At 39.3% G+C, this 14,194-nt stretch overlaps 1 protein-coding gene across 1 annotated transcript in view; it reads left to right on the plus strand.

Moving 5' to 3' along the window:
- LOC102304529 (plexin-A2) overlaps positions 1-14,194 on the plus strand; it is an 82,648-nt gene that overhangs the window by 52,842 nt on the left and 15,612 nt on the right. The window contains exons 9-20 of the mRNA XM_005917899.3: positions 100-214; positions 1,368-1,568; positions 2,248-2,344; positions 3,059-3,258; positions 4,760-4,911; positions 5,931-6,048; positions 6,586-6,722; positions 7,252-7,419; positions 9,326-9,419; positions 10,746-10,985; positions 12,074-12,217; positions 12,654-12,888. Coding sequence (XP_005917961.1) covers positions 100-214; positions 1,368-1,568; positions 2,248-2,344; positions 3,059-3,258; positions 4,760-4,911; positions 5,931-6,048; positions 6,586-6,722; positions 7,252-7,419; positions 9,326-9,419; positions 10,746-10,985; positions 12,074-12,217; positions 12,654-12,888 — 1,901 coding nt within the window. The remainder of the gene's footprint in view (positions 1-99; positions 215-1,367; positions 1,569-2,247; positions 2,345-3,058; positions 3,259-4,759; positions 4,912-5,930; positions 6,049-6,585; positions 6,723-7,251; positions 7,420-9,325; positions 9,420-10,745; positions 10,986-12,073; positions 12,218-12,653; positions 12,889-14,194) is intronic.

The raw sequence follows: 14,194 nt of genomic DNA on the forward strand, positions 1-14,194 counted from the left end.
GCAGATGATGGGCAGGGTTTACAATCTGTGTAAATGCGGTAGTGTTGCATGGCACACTTAGTGAACAGTCTGTCATAATGTGTTCATTTTGTCCTGCAGGTGTCTGTCCTGTGTAAACAGCACTTTTCGCTGTCACTGGTGTAAATACCGCAACCTGTGCACGCACGACCCAAGCAGCTGTTCTTTCCAGGAGGGCAGAGTCAACGCCTCAGAGGTACTTTCATAGAAATACTAGAGCAGATTGAAGTCTTGCTTTCAGGAACACAATTTTTCTGATGATATATGCCTTAAAAGGTAGAAATCCAAGTAAACAAAAACACATTCTCTGCAAAGAATCATTAGGATAAAAACCTTACAGCCACACCAGTGGCCTTGCAAAGCCATATGGGGAGAAGGATGGTTCGATCAGCACCCTAACATGCTCATTTTAGCAAATATCATCTTCCACTTAGTTTTTTTTGCATATTAACGGTCAGCACTAAGCACATTAGCAACTAAAGAGAATTTCATTAGTTTTCCAAGTGTTTAGTCATAAACCAAAGTGCTATTCACATTAAAAGCATACAAAAGCTGTAGATGACAGAATTAAAAAAATTGTGAATACTTTTTTTTTCATAATGAATACTTTGAATCATTTTTGTGTCATGATAATTGGTCTTTCAGGAACTTTAGTATAAATATGTATACAAATATTTTTGCCAATCCATCCTGGAGGATGTTATATATTTTAGCTGATTAGAGGAAACTGTGTACTACTAGTGATATTAGAAGAAAACTCAGAGGTTTACCAAAGACTGTGTTATCCTTACTAATCATGCAGCAGTTTAATGGCAGTTCGTCAATATGTTGTGAAAATATTTCAGCAAAGAGCCACCTGTCCATACAATTCCTAGTAATAATATAGATAATTAAATGCTTAATAGAGTAGAAAACAGGGTTGTACTTGATATGTGAACGTAAACAGGTGAGATTTGAACTCTGGAATAGAGTCTAGCTGATATAGCTGAAGAGGTAGTGAGTTCCTACATATCAATCAACTTTACTGTAGAAAAATGATGCACCATGTGAATGCAAAGTCTATTTGGATTAGTGATTTCTTTGCCCCACTAATCCCTGAGTCATATTACAGATTCATATGGATTATGTCATATTAGGCTACATACAACAAAACAAATAGATGTACATGCAAACCAACATAGACTAGTGTACAGAAACTATAATGTGTGCGTTTTAGATACACAGCTCAATCTGTCATAAGGAAGCTAACTTTGAAAATATCATAAATGCTACCTGTTTAATATTGAGGCAGTTGATACGTATTTACTGTAAAAAGTAAAATTGCAGTTCTTCGTATGTTCCTTTCACAGGCATGTCCTCAGCTTCTTAACTCTGGAGAAATTCTCATTCCGGCTGGTGAGGTTCGACCCATTACCCTGAGGGCCCGGAACCTTCCTCAGCCACAGTCGGGCCAGCGGGGCTATGAGTGTGTGGTGAATGTGCAGGGTGTCAGCCACCGTGTCACGGCGCTCCGCTTCAACAGCACCAGTGTGCAGTGCCAGAACAGCTCGGTATGACCTCAAACACTCCCAGCGGGAGTCTCACAGCTGTCAAATGAGGCAGACGGCTTGGATGCTGTGTAGGCAAGGTACATAGGGTATATCAGCATCAGTGAATACCGCCTGAAGTGTCAAGCACACCGAGGCAAAAGTAGAGGAAAGGGAAAGTGATAAGGAATTGTGAAAAGCATGTAAGAGAAAGAAGGGGAGTAACAGGGAAGTAACGAAGGAGAGAAGGGAAAATTGTTGCATGGTTAAAAACGAAATACACCACAACTATACGACTGTATCTCAAAACCGTATCTCAGTTTGAACGGCATAAGTTATGGAGGAGCACAGGATATTTCTTGCCCAATTTTTTACACAATACAAATCACAGGCTAAATTTCAATGGAAAAGCACACCTTGGCACTCTGTGACAATGAATGAAAAGGCCATTTTTCTTCAGATGTGGATGATCGGCCACCCCAGCCTGGGTTTGCGTCCCTACATGTCAAAGAGTAGAGGAGCAGACAACCATGGCAGAAATGACAGATGGTTAAAAGCATTGTCTCGCTGCTGCCCTTTCATCCCCTCATTTTCCCTACTCTGTCTCTCTCCATCTTTTTTATACTCTGTGCCCTGTCTCCCTTTGAATTCCCCTCTCCCCCCTATTCTGAACACTCTCTTACTTTTGGTTTCTGCTTTTCAGTACATGTACGAGGGTGTGAAGATCAGTGACCTGGCAGTGGACCTCTCCATTGTATGGAACGGCAATTTCATCATTGACAATCCAGAGAAGATTAAAGGTGCCTCTGTCATCTATCACTGCCATACCAGAGAAGTGTAAAACACTCAATCTACAGGGTATAGATGGGTCATAGAAAGCACTTGAAGGCTCCTGAAGGGCCTTGAGAGAAAGTTCACAATAGCAGGGAGTGTTATCAAAGAGCACCCAATCACTTGTACACCTGAAGGGGTGAAGGATGATTTTTCATATTTGCTCAGCTTGGCTCTTACTGCCGCTTTTGGTTTCTTGTCCATCATCCTGCACGGAAAGGTGCTTGTCAGCTGTCATGGTGGGTGGTACATTAAATACATCCCCATTGACCAAAATATATGCATGCCATGAATTTTAACAGGCCTTGCTGTTATTTAAGGAAGTTCATTTACATGGGTATAAATAAAGGTTACTTACTGGAAAGGATGTAAAAGGCAAACTTCAAAGACGGGTTTATTGGATTACTCATGATCTTTTTCTTAATCCTTGAAATAGGCCATGTGCATAAACATGCCTTATTAAATTATTTTTATTGAATACACATGATGACTTTGCAGTTATTTGTGGCGATGACAGTGAAAACCAACTGTTTGAGTTTGTGTTCTCTTTTGTTATTTCATAAAATTTTTTAGTTTACCAAATTGCACTCCCTGCTGGTCTAAATTTTGGTGCGTGTACAGTATATTTTATAGGTTTTCATATATTACAGTATTGTTACACTGTTGTCTCTGTTATCCTACAGTGCATCTCTACAAATGCAGTGCCCTACGGGACAGCTGTGGCATGTGTCTGCGGGCAGAGAGGAAGTTCCAGTGTGGCTGGTGTAGCGGTGAGGGCCGGTGCACCATGAAGCAGCACTGTCCTCCCATTTCCCCTTACGCTAGCCGCTGGCTGGATCTTTCTGCCAGGAATGTCAAATGCACCAACCCACGCATTACGGAGGTCTGTGGCTCATTAGTGCACTTGGGTTGTCTGTTGCTGAGTCATCCTATTGAGCCATCAAGTTTAAGCATATGGTGAATTCAAATAATGCAAACACAGCTAAGTAGTTAATTAAGTGGTTAGCTAAGAAGGACGTTAGTTTAGAAGTGGTTTCTGGGATCTGGGTACAAATTTGTAGTAGTTGTGTGCTAAGATCCAGCAATTTATAAGTAAATGTTCCATTTAATTTCTTTTTAAAATTCAAAGGAAAGAGAGAAAAGAACTCATTGCATTAAAATAACTCCATCACTATCATGTTTGAAAACAGGTCTGTCAGAGAAACTGAGTTGAACCAGGTTATTATAGTGAATAAAATACCTGATTTTGCTTCTATTTGCCATTACAGCAAGCGAGACATAGAGAAACAGGTTGATAGACCTTAGAGCGACAAAAAAAGTCTAACTCTGTTCGAAGATTTTGAGAAGTTACTTTCCGAAATCACATCTTTTATCTGTACATAATACTATCCGAAAACCACATGCCAGACATCTTTTTAACAAATACAAGTAGTTCATACTGTACATATCAATAAATAACTCTAATTTTCTCTGTGGCCAACTTCCAGTTTTTCTTCCAAGTGCTTGTTTACCTGAGCCTATCTTACATTTTGTTCCACACCAGCTGAATACCCTAAGTGCTTGACAGCTAAACGTATTCAGTCTGTTTAGAAAGTGATGATGGATCTTTTATGTCACAAACTCCTGTTCATTCTCTTGAATGAGGCGCAGTGGGTCAGGCACAGAGATGCAAGGCTCTTCCACTTCAAAGAGCCGGGAGCCTTTGATGTTCCTGTCACATTATTGGGGTTTTTGAAGGAGCTGCAGCCGAATGAATCAACTACTGAGCGCTGCTTGGGAGTGGAGGGAGTGTTGCTCCGGCATTGCTCCTGTTCTGTTCTGTAGGTCCAAAGGTTTCCTGCTGGGATGGTTAACTTGACACTGGAAAGGGCTGTGAATAGGTTTTCTCAAGGCTTTGTTATTCACTGCATTATTCATTAAAGTTTGCTTGGAATTATGGTGGATTTCAAGGTTTTCTGAAGAGACCCAGTTGCTATGAAAGCTGAGCATTTCACACACAGACTTATGGTATATTTACTTAATATTTGCTTCCCAAGAATAAAGAAAGGCTACACAGATCCAGTTTTAAGTTTTTAAAGTGTGATTCTACTATTCCACATATTATAGGACAATATTTCTTGATCAAAATAGTCAAAAGCCTATATTTTAAGGCAGTGCTCAAAGCCAAATTTTTAGTAAGAACTTAAAGTGTTTGCATTTTATGATAATTGAAATTCTTTTGGGTTTGGCCAAGTTTAACTCTCTTTATAGCATCTTTTTTTTCCAGTATGGAAGTGCACATTATTTATGTGGAAAGAAATATACAAGAATTATTCAAAAAATATGTCCAAGAATAAAGCTTTATAATATTTATTTAATTTATTTAATTCCTCTCTTCTATGTAGGTGAACCCAGTTGCTGGACCTTTGGAAGGGGGCACCCTGGTGACAATCCAGGGCTTGAACCTTGGTCTATCCTTCTCTGAGCTGGTTGGTAACGTGGAAGTGGCAGGAGTGCAGTGCACACCACAGGAGGAGGGATACATCACTGCAGAACAGTAAGAGAAACTCCTCCCCTCCAGTACTAATAAATAGTATTGATATAGTACTATTAAATAAATGCGTGCACTCTCCCTATCTCCTTCTTTCTACATATTTTTTTTCCCCATAAAGACACTAGCACATTCTGAATAAGCTGGATACTCTGTGATGCCTCATCAGGTTGTAGGATTGTGCATGGGTCTTTGTATTGCTCTGGTGCAGTCAGAGCCAAAGGAAGAGACAGTCTTTGTGTCATTGTCGTTATAAGGCTGTCGGCACAGCTGTAATTGAAATGCGTTGCATGTCGCTGACTGGAGGGACAATCTGTTAGCCATGTGTTTCTCTCACAGCCATGTAATGCAATTGGGCTCAGGCTGCAGGGACTTTATTTATATCCTTCTAAAGAAGGGGGGGTAAAAAAAGGGAAAAAAACATGCCAGCAGAAAATTGGAAAACTCACGTGATGTATGAATAGAAGGGCTGGGCAGGGACGATTCATTGGGTGCTCTTATTGTATCGCAGGACAAGTTTCTTGTGCAGAGCTGTGCATTTGGCAGGGCCATTCATTTGGCACAAACAGTGCTTTAAAACATGGCATTACAGCTGTTACTACCATTAATTTCAGCGTGGGGTCAGTTGCTATAATGACTTATTCATGGCGTACTTTATCTTATTGACCTGACAGGCAATACTGATTTATTGAAGAATCCACTATGTTGTCATGGTAACCGGAGGTAATGGTGGGTGGCAATCGTGCTGGAGATGGGGAGGGGGTAGTTTATCATTTGAGTTATACTGCTGTTATAGGTTTCCCATTCAGAAGAAAGATGGGCTTCTGTATTGACCCACAACTTCCATGAAAGTCTACCTCAATCACACCGGCCATCTTCCGGCAGTGCACTTCATAACAAATGTGATGCAGTGCAGTGATTCTTCTGTGTGTATGCCTGGATGCTGCTATTACTATTATGCACGATGCCTGTGTTTTTGTGCACCCACATACATGTTTTGTTTTTTTACTTTTTTGTCTTGAAAGGATTGTGTGTGAGATGGCTGCAGCTCCTGAAGGAAGTACTCCAGGTCCAGTTATGCTGTGTGTTGGCGAATGTAGACCAGAGCTACGAGCACAGTCTTCCCAGCTCTACTCCTTTGTGGTAACACTGACACTGAAACACGTGTAACTTGTCCACTTTTTCCAAAATAAACGCGAAGTGTTTGTATGATTGTAGGTAAAAGCTAACCAGTTCAATCGGTTCAGGCAACTGCAATCATCAACTGGCAAGGAAGAGAATAACACTCTCAATGCATTTTAAGTGCAGCACAGACTGTGCACAAGACAGTTTAAAAAATAATTAGGAATGACTTTTCAACTGTGGTATTTTTGTTAGTGGCTGATGAAAACAATGTTCTGGTTTATTGCACCTTATCCCAAAGAGGGCTCTGTTGCTGAGCATGTGGTGTAGTATTACTCGTTTTTAAAATAATTATAGCCTTGATAGTCAATAAATTATTAGACCTTGGTCTACCTTTTATAACAATTTTGCTCTTAACTTTTTAGTTCTACAGAGAATTACTGAGCCAAGGCTGGAAGAACAGGGTTTATCAGAATCACACAGTTAAGAAGACATATTGTATTCTGCGTTGGCACGTATGCTAAATGAAACATGAATGATTTTCTTTTTCTTCCAAAGACCCCTGCAATGTTGGCACTGACTCCAGGCCGAGGACCTGAATCTGGGGGCACCAAGGTCACTGTAGTCGGGGAGAATCTAGGAGCTGGCAGTACCGTTAATGTGTACTTTGGTAATCAGACATGTGAGCTATACAGGTGAGTAATATAACCCCTTGACATCATCTTAATCTCACATTAAAAATGATTCCTGACTCACAAGCACTAAATTTAGATTGCCTCTGCACAATATTAAAGATTTAGCCTTCACTAATATCAATTAAAAACTGTATGAGGTCACTCTTTTAAAAAAGCACACCTTTGATACAATTATGTGTCTGTGCGTTAAATTAAAAGTCTTTGATAATTAGTGAGGAGATGATGAAACTCACTGTAGTAAGTTTTGTTCTCTGTGTATTTATAGATATCTATTTAAAGTTCAAAATGCCTCACATTGTAGCAGTCAGGTGGGTGAGGCAAGGAAGCCATTAATTTGAGCACCCTCTAATTACAGTGTTCCATCCCTAATGTGTCTGTAACGAGGAAGAGATGGGACAGACTATAATGAATCCTCTCCTCTCACCGTAATGCGCATGGCTCATAGTGACGTGAAGTCTGCCACTGCAGCACTGAGTGGGCAGTCACAATCAAAGGCATGAATAAATCTCTCCTTTGGTAATCTCACCAGGAGGACCAAGTCAGAGATTGTGTGCTTCTCTGCTCCATCGGTGACTGGAGCGGGGCCAGTGCAAGTCAGTTTGAGTGTTGACCGCGCCAAGGTTCCTGGAAGTCTGACCTTTGAGTACATAGAAGACCCCACAGTACAGCGCATTGAGCCCCTGTGGAGCATTACCAGGTAACATAAAAAAATTAAGTACTGAATAAACGCTGTTACTAGCCTAATCATAGGAACGTGTCACAATTTAAAAAGTGCAAATGATCTCATCTTGCAAGTGACAGTTTTCATGTTGCAAAATGTGTTGCAGATGATGCATGTGTGAAAGAGGACTTCATGCACTTCATGTTTAACTGTTTTCTGTCATAAATATCCAATACTTCATTTAGATTAAATCAACACCCACACACAAGTTGTGAATCTATGTGTAAAGTCAGTGGCACAGAAAAACTTGTACTATGTGTGATTCACTTTTCTCAAAAAATGGGTACAATTCCCATAAAGTTTCCTTTTTACGAAGGCTATAATGTTCAGTTTTTATTGATGCTGTCACAGAGGTGTTAATTTAATTATATGGACCGTGGTAACAGTAATAGTTTTGTGCTGGTTTATACCGAGAGCCGTTTCAAATGTTCTGGCCCCCTCATGCACGTAACCTGAAAGGATAAAAAATAAAAACACTTCTCAACATAAAGAAGTCCAAGACAACAACACAATATTATGAAATACAGATGTTGTTCCAGGACTGCACTGCACAGATAAGCTTCAGTGTTCATTGACTAAAGCCCAATCCCTCTTGGCCCATCACTTGGCCCTAGTCCTCCCATTTCTTTTGGCAATGGAGGAGTAGTGGTCCTTTAGTCCTCTAACCAGGGCGTAGAGGACAATTTAGACAGCTAGAGAACAGCTACCCTTTTAATACCCAAAGAAACAGGGCACCCTACATTATTTGTTAAAACTAATCATTTCTGACCAAAGTAATGTGGCATTGGCTTTCTTTGTCAAGAAGCAGGTAATTTAGGTGTTAAGCTCCATTTACTCCTATATATTGAGGATTATCTCACAAACAACTCCTCCGTGAATTGAAGCCAGTTTCGGTACAATGGGATTAATAATACAGCTCTTCATAGAAAGTCTCTTAGGAAATCTGAGAGTTTGGCAATACTGTCAGGGTTGCAGAGATATTATCAAGTCACTAGCCACAACATTGTTATCTATATAAACAATCATAGTCGAAAAAAACCCCCAAACAAACCATCTTTGACTCAAATATTCACGATTCTACATGAATGAGTTCTATGCAGTTAATATTACAATAATGAACCTGCTACGTGAACATTTGTATCGTAGTTGAAGGGTGCACTACCTGGACTCTGCTAAATAAAAGATGGCACTTAATTTGAGTTAGGGTGGGATTACTCGGCACTACGTCCCTGCAGATTAGACTTCAGAGAGACACCCTGGCCCTCAGCCTAGTGACAGGAGGAGCTTTGTGGAGCTGCAATCAAGAGCCCTCATCATGAATCTGCATTCCCACTATGAGGCACTACAAGCTTAGGTAGCCTTTGAAGTGTGAGAAGAGAAGGATTGGCACTCTGTCAGGCTGACTTGACCGACCAGTTTTTTAAGCATTTTTCCACCTCTCCTGTATTTTGACCTCTTTGTCTCACTTTTCCGACTTTCTACTTCCACATTTTTCTAAGCTCGCACTGCAGTTCAGGTTATTCAGAGATTAGAGCGTGTTGTTTATTTTAATCACATCTAGCGCAGATATGTAAACAAGCAGCACCTGTATTCGTGCTATGCCAGTCTCGCAGTTATGGATGAATATAAAATAGCAGCCAGCTGGTTCTCCATTTGATCTGTCCAATAACAAAGCCTGAGCTACCATCCCAGCTATTCCTCCTCAAGCCTGCATTAATGCAGGTTTTCTGGGAAATGTTTAAAAACACAGATGTCTCTGTGGTTATCATTCTAATTTAAATCATGATGAAAAAGCAGCAGCATTTCAGCAGGTTGCTTTGAGAGCATTGTGCACGTATGTGCTTGTTTGAACAATAAATATGTATTTCTTTCTTCTAAACAGTGGACACACCACTCTGACCGTGACTGGCACCAATCTGGATGTAGTTCAGGAACCACGCGTCAGAGTCAAATATGCTGGACATGAATCTGTCAATGTGAGTGTAAAAACTGCTGATTTATAGTTATATTTAGTTTTTAAAAAGCATACGTCAATAAATTTACTCTAAATCTGTGATTTGTTATGATTGTGTTTAGACAGATTCAGTGCTGTAGTATAATCATTTTTATAATGTGATTGAAGAGGAAGAGGTTTGGGGAGGAAAAAGGAAGTGAGAACAGGTTTACATAAAGGATCATTCCAAAAGAAGATTTAAAAAATGATATGGATGAACAACTCACTTTTGGAGGTGATTTATGGAGCTAATTCTGCTCGCCTGAACTGCTCAGGCAGGTCGCTCAAAGTGATTGATTGTTATAAAGTGTTGGGACCCTGTTGGCAAAAGACCAGGGTCCTTTGGGAGCAAGTTTTCCACTTCTTACTAGTCATGGATTTGCTTTAGGACTGCACCCTGGCAGAAAAGATAACTATTGCAGAGATGCCAGAGAGAGAATGATGGCATTATTTGCTTGCACGAATGTAAGAGAAAACAAGGACCTTCAGTTTTTGTGTTTGATAAATTAGGGTGTTTTTATGTGGAACATGTTGTATGTGAGAAGTTTGCCCAGAGCCAATTAAATGATGTGTTAACGATGCCAGCCCAAATTTTCAGCCAGTCAATTAAAGCTGCATGTTCGACAGTGTTACTGGCAAAGCTGAGATCTGAAGGGATTAAAGTTGAACTTTAACCCGAAACGGCTGCTAGAAAAGGGTCACTGGTGAATTTAATGAGGGCAGCATCTTTATCACACATATCTCGAAAACATAACTGGAATTACTTGAAAATGTTAAGAATCACAAAAGCATTTAATTTACTTCAAATAGCTTTCTGTGCAAAACTAGATCTGACTAAAGCTAACTAGAAACTGGTGTCAAGCTGGTGAAATTTAAAGGGACAGCTCATTTTTAAAGGAGACTTTGAAGAAGTATAGGGGCGAAAAAGCCCACAGAATTGCACTCTCGTAATCGAGTGATTGGCTTAATATGAAACAGATTCTAGTAGATATGATTCTGTTAATATGCAAGTTGAATAGGATTTTAAAGGGTCTAACATCTGGATGTTCGAAATAACAGGATAGTTATTAGTAGTATAACATTTGGGCACGAAGTGAGACATCTGTTCAGATCTATTTAGCAAAAATGGTTCCTACATATATAAAAACTACAAGTGGTGCTTCATTAATTGCTGTACTTAATTTTCCTTTGAGGTTAAATGAATAATTACTGGAAGATAGAAAACTTGTATATCATAATACACTCACTACATTGTCAGGTTGTGGATAATGTGGTGTAACTTAAAAAACCTGATCTGATTCTTCTCCAGGTGTGCAAAGTTCTGAACACAACCACCATCAGCTGCTTCGCTCCATCTCTGAAGGTGGAGTACACCACAGACCATGAGACAGTGAAACATGTGGATGAGTTTGGATTTGTCTTCAACAATGTCCAAGCTCTGCTCACCTATAACAACACAAGCTTTGTCTACTACCCCAATCCTTACCTGGAGCCCCTCAGCCTTTCGGGTGTTTTGGAGCAGAAACCTGGAGCTCCCATCATACTCAAAGTAAGTTGATGGAGAGCTTCCCAGAAATGAGTCTAGTTTCAGTTCCCATTTCAGAGTAAGGCAAAACCTTAAAAACAGTAAGTGGCTTTCATAACAGCATTTGTTTTATCTTCAGTACACATAACCTAATGTAATTCTATCCTTATGCTCAGTGCTATAAATAGTCTGTTGCTCGATTCAGTGATCAAAAAAATCTTATCCCATTTGATCAGATTTTATTTCTTCCACACACATCAACCCCTCTGTTTCCCCATTAATTTTTATGCCTTTTTAATAAATATTTCAGACCACGGTGGACATAACTGCTGACTTTTTCTGTCTGATGTTCTTCTCCCTGTGAACTCAAATGCTTCCTGTCAAAGAACGGACAACACTTCTTTTGTACTTTTTAAAATAATTTTTTTCTGCCTTACTTTTCTTCCCTTCACTTTCATGTGCCACTGCAAGGAAGTTAAATCTTTAGCTACGTTTGCCAAGAGAGAACAGCATGGCATATTGGTTTGTGTCTTGAAGTAATCTGCCTTTGTTAGCTAAAATAATTTAGCAGCTTTCTTGCAAAAAAAAAAAAAATAGACTCTGTGGCAGTCCGCAGTGCAGTACAGAAACTGACAGAAAGCCTTCTTCGCAAGACAAAAGCCAAGGCAAAGGGATGTGATCAGTGCTGTTTGTTTTGTCTCTCAGCAAGAATATGCAAAAACTACCCAAGCTGAATTTCATAAAACTTGGTGGAAAGGTGCAGAATGGGGACCAGAAAAACCAATTAACTTTTGGTTCTTTGCAAACTTGCAAAGTAGCGCCTAGGCCCTGGCAGGTGATGTGCTCTGTGAATGCCCTTATAGCTGTTTACACTAACTCCACTGATGCATAAACATTGAATGATGCTAAAGCATACTATTTTTCTGGTGAACAGTTGCTTGTCTGGTCAAATAGTTCATGCACAGAATCATGTTTTTAATTGGATCTCTTAGATCAAACAAATATTGTTTTTTAAGATTCTCAGTACAGAGTTTAGGTTTAATGTTTGAGCTGTTTGGTTTTAAAATGTGAAATGTGCTTGATATATTTAAATTTTATATTATTTGTTGCAGGGACGTAACCTGGTGCCATCTGCATCTGGTGGAGCTAGGCTCAACTACACGGTGCTGATCGGGGATACACCTTGTTCTCTTACTGTGTCGGACACTCAGTTACTCTGTGAGCCACCAAACCTCACCGGGCAACACAAAGTCCTGGTCAGTTTCAACTCTGTGCCTATCCGGCAATTCTCTGTCTGTCTGTCCATCTGTTTCCCTGTCTGCATGAATGTGGGTCACTCTCTGCAGGTCAGTGCTTGTCTGTATTTGTGGGTCATTGACAGGCTTTCACTTAGTTGTTGGCTTTCTGTCATTGTTTGTCACTCATGGTCTAGTAGGTTCCAAAGTAGAGAACATTGCCTTCTACAATTATTGACATGCACTCTTGCAAGTATTGACAGTAGAGCTATTAAAAGAAAAGTAAGTGTGTGTGCCTGGATATTAGTTTATTCAAAGGCAACTATACAGGCAAATCTTTAAAATTTGATGTGATCATTTTATTTATTTATTTTTTGGCTTTGCCTTTTTTTGAACATGTTTTAAAGATTTTATTGAAAATCTTTAAATCTTTCAATTTTATTGTGCAATTATTCAGGTTCAAGTCGGCGGACTCCACATCTCTCCAGGAGAGGTTCACATCCGATCCGACAGCCTGCTCACCCTTCCTGCTATCCTCAGTATCACAGCTGGAGGAGGGCTGCTCCTCATCATCGTTGTAATAGTTCTGCTGGCCTACAGGCGGAAGTCACATGAGAATGACCTCACTTTGAAGCGCCTGCAGATGCAGATGGACAATCTGGAATCCAGAGTGGCTCTGGAGTGCAAAGAGGGTCAGTACGAACTAAAAGATAAAAATATCTTAAATCCGCTCAATCATATTCCCAAATTAACATGAAATGTATAATTGCATTATATTCTTTTAAAAGCTTATGTCAGAATTATGTGTACAAAATGATTTACAGTGCTGTGAAAAAGCATTTGCCCGCTTCCTGATTTCTTATTTTATTGCATATTTGTCACACATGTTTCAGATCAGAGCTCAGATAACCTGAGGTGTGAAAAACGTAATCCTCCCTCTTTGTTAAATCGTGAATTAGCTGTGATTAACCACATTTTGTGAAAAGCTGACTTCAATTTTACTAGCTACACTCAGCCTTGACAGGACTCTTTCTGACAAATTGAATGTGCTAAAAGATCACAAAAAGAAACACATCATGCCACAATCGAAAGAAAAATGAGAAACAGAGTCACTGACATCAGTCTAAAAAGGGTTACAAAAGCATTTCTAAGGCTTTGGGGCTCAACTGAACCAGAGTGAGAACATGGAAGAACGCATTGATGACTTGTCCAAGAGGTCACAAAAGAACCCAGACAGCATGTAAAGACCTGCAGGCCTCTCTTGCCTCAGTTGAGGTCATTAATTAATGATTCAAAAATAAGAAAGAGACTGGGCAAAAATGGCATTCATAGGAGACCTCCAAGTTGAAAACCACTGACAACCAAAAAGAACAAAGACATATCTGCCAGAAAACATCCGGATGATCTCCAAAACTTTTAGGAAAATATTCTGTGGATAACTTTTTCCCTTAAAAATGACTCATTTGAAAACTGCATTTTGTATTAACTCGGATCATCTTAGGCTAACAATAAAGCTTGTCTGATCTGAAACATGTAAATACGACAAATATGCATATAAAACAATATCCCATCTGCCCCCCGTCATATTTCTTTTCAAGATTTTCTTATTTAATCACTAGTGTACATATATTTATATTTATAGATACATATATATTTAGTCATCTTTTCTCTTTTACCACGTTTCTCTAATATTTTGCTCTTTACTATTTTTCTATTTATTTTTTTATTTTTTTATTATATTTTATTATATTTTCTTCTACTGTACCATGCTGCTGAGTGACTGCTGCTTGTCAAACACATTTCATTGCAATGTTGACCCTGTGCTAACTTGCATATGACAAATAAAACTGAAAACTGAAACCTGAAAACCCCAAAAAACTAGGCATATGCTTTTTCACAGCACTATATAAGGTGGCTTAATTAAAAGATGAGCAAAATTATAGTTAATATTCAAGCTATAGATATCAAATTTCAAAGATGCAAATGTAAAAGTTTTTT

The sequence above is a fragment of the Haplochromis burtoni genome, unplaced genomic scaffold (genome assembly GCF_018398535.1).
Source record: "Haplochromis burtoni strain Fernald_Lab_line unplaced genomic scaffold, NCSU_Asbu1 Contig_26, whole genome shotgun sequence".
Taxonomy (NCBI): domain Eukaryota; kingdom Metazoa; phylum Chordata; class Actinopteri; order Cichliformes; family Cichlidae; genus Haplochromis; species Haplochromis burtoni.